General features: G+C 50.6%; 1 protein-coding gene across 1 annotated transcript in view; it reads left to right on the forward strand.

Annotated features, from left to right (window-relative positions):
- The window catches only part of TGM5 (transglutaminase 5), a 30,330-nt gene that overhangs the window by 20,068 nt on the left and 2,174 nt on the right, over positions 1–8,088 (forward strand). The window contains exons 7-11 of the mRNA XM_006778031.2: positions 1,528–1,663; positions 2,525–2,628; positions 2,731–2,970; positions 5,688–6,035; positions 6,518–6,678. Of these exons, the coding sequence (XP_006778094.1) occupies positions 1,528–1,663; positions 2,525–2,628; positions 2,731–2,970; positions 5,688–6,035; positions 6,518–6,678 (989 nt within the window). The remainder of the gene's footprint in view (positions 1–1,527; positions 1,664–2,524; positions 2,629–2,730; positions 2,971–5,687; positions 6,036–6,517; positions 6,679–8,088) is intronic.

Consider the following 8,088-nt stretch of genomic DNA (forward strand, 5'->3'; position numbering starts at 1 on the left):
CTCAGAGTCTCCGACTCCCTCCCGATTGTAAACAATCGCGCCCTCCGCGCCGCCAGCCCCGCTCCGCGCGCACTCGGTACCTGAGAATTTCACTTCAGCACTGCGGCTCCTCTGAGTCTGGATATAATATTCTCTTTACTCCTAGTTGTAGAATTTCCACTCAGCCAGCCCTCCTGTGGCTCTGGATGTTGTCCTTTCCCTGGTTCAAGCTTAATTTGAATTGGTTGTTCAAGGCAGCAATCTCTGGTGTTAACCTATGCCGCCATCCACTATCTATATTTCTGACTGTCATTTTATCTCCTGGAATCTGTCCCCAGGGAGGAAAAAAGACTGATCTATAAAGATGTTCATCACAGCATTATTTACAACAGGGGAAAAAAATGGAAAGCAACCAAGTATCTACAAATAACCACCCCTAGAAATCTTGTTTTTGCCAAATATTTGATAACGTAGGAAAGTGCTTGGGATGTGGAATAAGGTGAAAATACTAGAATGCTGAACTGTTTGCATAATACTGGGAGGTGAACTCAGAATTGAGTACAAGCTGAGCAGAGAGACCAGGATTTGAGGGATAGCTCTGCCACTTCTTAGCTGTGTGACTCTGGTCCAGGTGAGCAAACTTTTCTTAGCCTCTGATTCCTCATCTACAAAATGGGGATAATAACACCAGCTTCCACGTAGAGTTGTCCTGGGCATAATGTATGCAAAACAGCACCATGCCTGCTGGTAGATATTATTATTATCATTACTTCACAGTTGGACTTTAGGGGACAGGGATCCCCAGGGGCATTGGTGGTAGGATGGGCTGGGAGATATTGCTGTTCTTAAAAGAATGCAGAGCGGGAGAAACAGAGCAGAGGACAAGAAAAGAAGTTGGTTGGCAAAGGGAAGAGATGCACCGTCAGGAATAAAGATAACATCCTACCGCTTTCCCAGAATTGCTCCACCAGGTACAGCCTCCCTTTTCCAGGCTTCTGTTCCACAGTTTCCTTCCCTCTGGCTGGGTCTGTGATGCTTTCTTTGAGAAGCTGCCAAGACAATCCACCCATAGAAAAGGGGGGGAGTCCAAACCACGGGATTCTTTGCCTAAGAATCTGATGTCCTCAGCCAGCGCTCTCTGTCATAGAAAGGAAAACTTTCCAGGTATTTGCTTTGGAGGTGGAAATTTATGGCTAGGAGAGAAATGCGACTGAGTCAGGCCACCGAGTCTTGCTAAAGGGGTGTGCCCGCCCCGCCCTGCTGGCCCAAGCAGGGGAACCCAGGCCTCCCTAGACTTTCTGTTGGCCCTGACAGTGCTTGTTGAAGCAACCTGCACCTTTGCACGCAGTGGCTTCTGTGAGCACCAGGGAGAGGAGCTCAGGAGGATGGGGAGGAAGTTGGCAGCATCACCAACCCAGTGCCCCAGACAGCTCCTGCTCGGTCCCGAAGGCGCTAACTGAATGATTTCCCTGGGCCCAGGCCCTAACTCCAGGAAGCCACAGAGCTCCTGCATCCACAACCCCAGAAGATTTTCTGCCCTTTTTGCAGTGATGAGGTGCCTGGGGATCCCCACCCGCGTGATCACCAACTTTGACTCTGGCCACGACACAGACGGGAACCTGATCATAGATGAGTACTACGACAACACGGGCAGGATCTTGGAGAATAAGAAGGACACTGTCTGGTGAGAGACAACTTCTCGTTCTCTTTGTAGGGCGAACCCCACCAGAAGAAGTGAGTCCATGAGCCTGATGCCCTCTCAGGCCCCCCCACCCCCACTTTTCCCAGCCCTGCGGCTCAGTATCCCCAACCCAAAGGCTGGGACACAGCTCAACACAGAAACAATGGTTTTGAGCTTAGAATCTAAACATCACAAGAGCTCCCTGTCCTGGCTGAGGTTTTCCTCTTTGCCGCCCCCTTCATTCGATACTCAGCCTGTGGCTGCAGGAGGACTGGAAGTCTCATCTCCAGACACAAAGACCATGATGGCCTCTGAGTCAGCAGCACCCACAGGAAATGGCACAAGGACTTTCTGGGAGAGAGAGGAGGGAGAGAGAGAGAGAGAGAGAGAGAGACATGTTGATTAGTTGCCTTCTGTACACACCCCAAACAGGGTCGGGAATTGAACCTGCAACCCAGGTATGTGCCCTTGACTGGGAAACGAACCCATGACCCTTCTGTGTGCAGGCTGCCCCTCTAACCACTGAATTACACCAGCCAGGGTTGGATTTTTAACCCAATTACTAAAATAAGAGTTATGCCCAGCCAGCAAGAGAGAGAGAGAGAGAGAGAGAGAGTTGGCGCTGGAAGCCTTCATTCTCTAGTCACCAACAGAGGAAAGCTCCTTTCAGGGCAGGTTGGGCTCACAGGAGGAAGAGCCATCACTGCTCACCCACAGAGGTTTGAAGGCCTGGGGGTGCTAAGTCTGTCTTTCTACTGGTCAGTGCACCTGCTCATCGTCCCTTGCCTTCCTCCAGAAGGAACACAAGCACTACAAACTTGCCCTTAGCTTAACTGACACTGGCTCCTGTGGCTTCTCTCTCAGGGACTACCATGTCTGGAATGAGTGCTGGATGGCCCGAAAGGACCTCCCTCCCGGATACGGAGGCTGGCAGGTGCTGGACTCCACGCCTCAGGAGAGGAGCAATGGTGAGGCTCTCCATGGGAAAGGCAGAACCCACTCCCACGGAAACAGCCCTCGGCCCCGCCTGTCCCTGCAACGGTCCTCATGGCTCTTCCGTTCTCCCCCAGGCATGTTCTGCTGTGGCCCTGCCTCTGTCAGAGCCATCAAAGAGGGAGAGGTGGATCTGAACTACGACACGGCCTTTGTCTTTTCCATGGTGAATGCCGACTGTGTGTCCTGGCTCGTCCACGGAGGAAAGGAGCAGAGGCTTCACCGGGACACGCATTCTGTGGGCAATTTTATCAGCACCAAGAGCATCCGGAGTAATGAGCGGGATGACATCACGGAGAACTACAAGTATGAAGAAGGTATGACTATCCCAGCCCCCTCAGAGTCCAGGTCCTGTGGGCACCTTCCCCCTACCCCAGGGAACCCCCTCAGCCAGCTGGAACAGGCCTCTGGGGAACAGAGGGTGTCTGTGGGGCAGGACCCAGGTCCATCTGAGCCCTTCAGTTTTGAGTTCCCAGTTCAGGCATCCCCACTGCCTCACTGCCTCATGCCCCCCACCCCACCCCCATCCCACAGGCCAGTGAGCACTTTCCCACAGACATTCACATTGACTATAGGGCCATTGACAGGCATCTTATCAACAGTATATGAATTCCTCAGCCCTGCCTTCCCCGCAAATCAGCCTCCCACTGAAGATGGGGGTGTTTAGTAAAAAAAAAAAACCCAAACGCTTCTTAATTAATTAAATTAATTTCCTTTAATGCATTGTTTAATTTACTGTATTTTATTGGGTGTTTGGAGGACAAACTAGATCACCAGTCAGCACCCAGGCTGCTATAAGGCCATATGCTCACTCTTGTGCCCGCCCCCTGCAGAAGATGATTTGGAGATGTGGGAGACCTGGCAGGGGCTTCTTATCCAAGCCAGCAGGGGCAAAGAGGCAGCTAAATTAGTCAGCTGTGGTTTATAATTCCTGGAAATTGAGGAAGACCAGTCACCAGGTTCAATCACTAGGGAGCCAAGCAAAAATACCCAGCCCATGAGGGCCAGCAGCAGGGTGAGGGGCAGGATCTGAGGAGGACTGATCGGGAATGTGTGGAGGGTGGGGGAGGGTGAGCAATTGCTGGGAATGCGGGCAAGCGGGTGTCTGTGGTCTGTCTGTGTGGGCCTTTGGGGCCACCATAGAGAAGCTCCAAAATCCAAGCCTAGGAAGGCGCTACACAGCAATACCGTCCATCCCCTCCCCACCCCCATCGACTCCGGGTTATCTTGTTTGGGGTGCCCAGAAACAGATCCTGTGGCAAGGATCCAAGTACAAGTGGTTTATCTGTGAGGCAATCCAGGAACTACTGGAAGGAGGGAGAGTGAGCAAGGGAGACAGGGAAGGGGAGGGAGCCAGTGCAGGGGCCCATCAAGCCTGTTCGAAGGTGGGCGGCAGGAGCTCAGGCCGGCTGGGGAGCTCTGACAGTGAGGTTGCCAGAGAAAACACAGGATGAATAATGCTTTAGTCTAACCATATCTCCAATTATTTGTTGTTAATCTGAAATTCAAATTAAATGGCCCTGTAGTTTTATTTGCTAAATCTGACCACCCTATCAGGGATTCAGTGTAAAGTGTAGAACAACATCCAGGGTCAGCGATTGTCTATCTTGTTCATCTCATGGCACACATACACTAATTACTAAAATTCTGCAGTACACCAAAAAGATTTTTTTGCTGAGTTGACAAAAATATGTATAATTTTGAGTCATTCACACCAGGTGCCTATTGTTGTGCTGGCTGTTGTCATTTTTTATTTGACAATCTAAGGGAAAAGAGGTCAGTACCCTGACTAAATAGTCACATCTTGCATGTTTTAAAAATTCTTGGGGCACACAGGTTGAAAATCACTGGCCTAGATTTATCACACCGAAGAGGCAAGGGGCTATTATTTATCCACCAAATCCTCTTGGTCATGAGTTGGGGGTGTAAATTCTTTAGCACTTTTGGTCTGCCCCATGCAAGAGCAGAGAAAGCCTCAGGCAAAGAGTAGTAGCAGATGCTAGAATTTGAAATTAGGGCACATGGGCATTGAAATGGCAAATGCCAAGGCAATATGGGTGGGGCACGGGCAGCATTTGCTACAAGGTCCACAGGGTTCCCTGTGAACTTGGGGGATCTGGAGCTATATTCCAGTGGGCCTGAGTGTGCTGCTCAGCCAGGCAGTATTCTGTCTCCTCCCACCCAGCCTGACAAGATCTGAAGGCAGAGCAAACCACAGATGAGATAAACCTGATCCACATCTCTCTGTGTCCACTCTCACTGAAGCCAGTGTCTCAAGATTCTCTTCTGCATGAAACAAGGCTTAGATCAACCTCCAGAGCAAGGGGACACAGTGACCTCTGCCTGGGAGGTGGCGGGGATGCACTAAGGGGGTAAAGCGGGGCCCTGGCGACAGTAAGCGTCCAGTGAAGGCAGCTGCTGGGATTATTAGGGAAGCACGGTGAGTACCCCTGCACTTCCCGGCCACGCGCCCCCCTAGGACTGAGATCTGGGTGCTCTGGGAACTCAGCTTGACTGAGTTCCTCTTATTATTTTCACTGTGGTTTTTCATCTCTCAATATCCAGGTGGTCTGCACCTGACTAATAATGTAGTGCTGGAACCGAAATCAAATCATGCCCTGCTGTCTTGAAGGGCATTTGTGGGCGTTGGTCTTCCCCATGGTATAGTGACAATACTATAGTCTATTGGTCATGAGCACAGATGATTTTATTCATGTGGATTTGGCTTCTACCTGGACTCTGCCCCCAGCAAGTTGTGAGACTTGGGCAACTGACATGACCTCTCAAAGCCCCATTTTCCACATCTGTATGTGGAATAATAATAATCTCTCTCTCATGGGTGATGTGAGGTGTGAAAGGAGTGAAGTGCTCAGCAGAGCCTGGCACTTAGAAAGCACCTGATAAATTATAGGGAGTATTTGTTGTTGGAAATGCAGGTTTGAACAACCTTGCAGTGTTGGTATGGCTGTTGGGAAGGATGGTCAGCCACGGCCTAACCGCTGGCCCCTAGATGGTGCTATCTCTGCCCTCCCAGGTTCTCCCCAGGAGAGACAGGTGTTTCTGAAGGCTCTTCAGAAGCTGAAGACTGTAAAGTCCCGGGGCCACTGCCAAGCAGGCTCACCATCTTCCAGACCCTTGCTTCGGAGGCTGGATCCACCTTCCCTTCGGCCCAGTGATGTTATCCAGGTCTCCCTGAAATTCCAGCTGCTCGACCCTCCCAACATGGGCCAGGACATAAGGTTTGTCCTGCTGGCCCTCAACATGTCGCTCCAGTCCAAGGACCTCAGAGTGAACCTGAGCGCTCAGTCTCTGCTGCATAATGGCAGTCCCCTGCCCCCGTTCTGGCAGGACTCAGCCTTCATCAGCCTCTTACCCGAAGAAGGTATGGGCTCTGGGTATGGGACTGGGGACTCTGTACACAGATGGGTTATGGAAATACCACTGGGGTCAAGCCAGCCAACAAGGGTTCTGGAGCTTCCCTGTGACACCATCTTCCTGGTGTCTCCTCAGCACAGATTTCTCTTCTTCTTCCCTTGTCTGCTTTCCTCTGCCTCTGCCTCTGCCTCTGCCTCCTGTCTCCTCTTCTTCCTTCTACCCTTCCTTCAAGGACAGTAGCCTGGCTTCGTGGGGAAAACCTGAGCTTTCGAGTCATCCTAACTTTAGAGCCTCAGCTCACCCATTTACCAGCAGAACAACCTTGGGCACGCCATTTCACTTCCCAGTGTCTCCATCTGAAAACCTGCTACCCGCTTCACTGGGCTCAGTACATGTTGGCTTCCTCCTTTCTATAAGAGGGTCCCCACATCCACCAGGCCCAGCTTATTTCCCCAGCAGTCTCACCTCATCCTTGTGTTCTCTCCCTAGCAAAGACCCATCCCTGTCAAATCTCCTACTCCCAGTACAGCCAGCACCTGTCCACAGACAAGCTGATTCGCATCAGTGCCCTGGTGGAAGAGAGGAGCAGTCCCGAGAGGATCCTGGTGAACAAGATCATCACCTTAGTGTATCCTACCATCATAATTAATGTAAGCAAGAGCCCTGGATGGCCTGGGGGTTCCTTGGGACTAGCTGGGAGTGCGAGGAGCCCTGCAGAGCCTGCTCAGAAAAGCAGCCCCTCCTTTCCTCTGCCTCTTCTGGTGCTTCCAGGAACTTCCCACCTGGATTGGGAGGTTTATCTGAAAACACTGGGTGATGTTTCCATCCTCTTGCACCGTTAGATGCCTTGTGGTTGGACCTTAAGCAGCTGCCATGGAGAGGTCCCTCGCTTGTGCCACCTCCCACTCTTGGCCTTCCCCAAGGTCAACGTGAGCTCAATTGGGAGGGACCTGAGAAGGGGGAGAGCACCGCCTGAAGGACAGCTTAGGTTTGATTTGCCATTTCCTGACTGTGCATCCTTGGGCAAACCCCTGGGCCTCTGCTTCCTGAACTGTCAATTGAGAGGATTAGACAAGATGGCCTCTGAGGACACACCCTGTTCTGCCGTCCTGTGATCCTCTGAGTGGGAAGATGTCAGGGGTCCCTTCCTTCCACTGCTGCCTCAGCAAAGCCAAGCAGCTTCCTGAACCCTGCCACACGAGCCTCTGGTGCCCTCCGCAGTGTGCATCTGGCAAGCCTCGCCTTGGGGGGTTGGGAGGGTTTCCAAAGGTGCTTCTATGTTTCTTAAAGCCACTTCCTTGCCTCTACAGCCCTGAATGAGCTCTTCATGTGAAAAGAATGAGCCAGTTATGATAAAAGGGAAGGAAGGGATGGGGTAGAATTGCAATCAGAGGAAACAAACAAAAACTGCCAAAGAATATTCTCTTTTTTAAAAAATTCTTTATTGTTTAAAATATTACATATAGGCCCTAACTGGTTTGGCTCAGTGGATAGAGCGTCAGCCTGCGGACTCAAGGGTCCCAGGTTCGATTCCAGCATGTACCTTGGTTGCGGGCACATCTCCAGTAGGGAGTGTGCAGGAGGCAGCTGATTGATGTCTCTCTCTCTCTCTCATCGATGTTTCTAAATCTCTGTCCCTTTCCCTTCCTCTCTGTAAAAAATCAATAAAATATATTTTAAAAAATCAATGATATTTAAAAAAAATATTACATATAGTATTACATACGTTTCCTTTTTCCCCCATTGACTTCTCCCCAGCCACCCCCACCCCCCAGCACATGCCCTAACCTGCTTAGTGTCTGTGTCCATTGGTTATGCTTATATGCATTCATACAAGTCCTTTGGTTGATCTCTTACCCCACTCCACCCCTCACCCTCCTCTGCCTTCCCTCTGAAGTTTGATAGTCCGTTTGATGCTTCTCTGTCTCTGAATCTATTTTTGTCCATCAGTTTATGTTGTGTATTATATTCCACAAATGAGTGAGATCATGTGATATTTATCTTTCTCTGACTGGTTTATTTCGCTTAGCATAATGTTCTCTATGTCCATCTATGTTGTT

Source organism: Myotis davidii, unplaced genomic scaffold, assembly GCF_000327345.1.
Source record: "Myotis davidii unplaced genomic scaffold, ASM32734v1 scaffold46, whole genome shotgun sequence".
NCBI classification, from domain to species: domain Eukaryota; kingdom Metazoa; phylum Chordata; class Mammalia; order Chiroptera; family Vespertilionidae; genus Myotis; species Myotis davidii.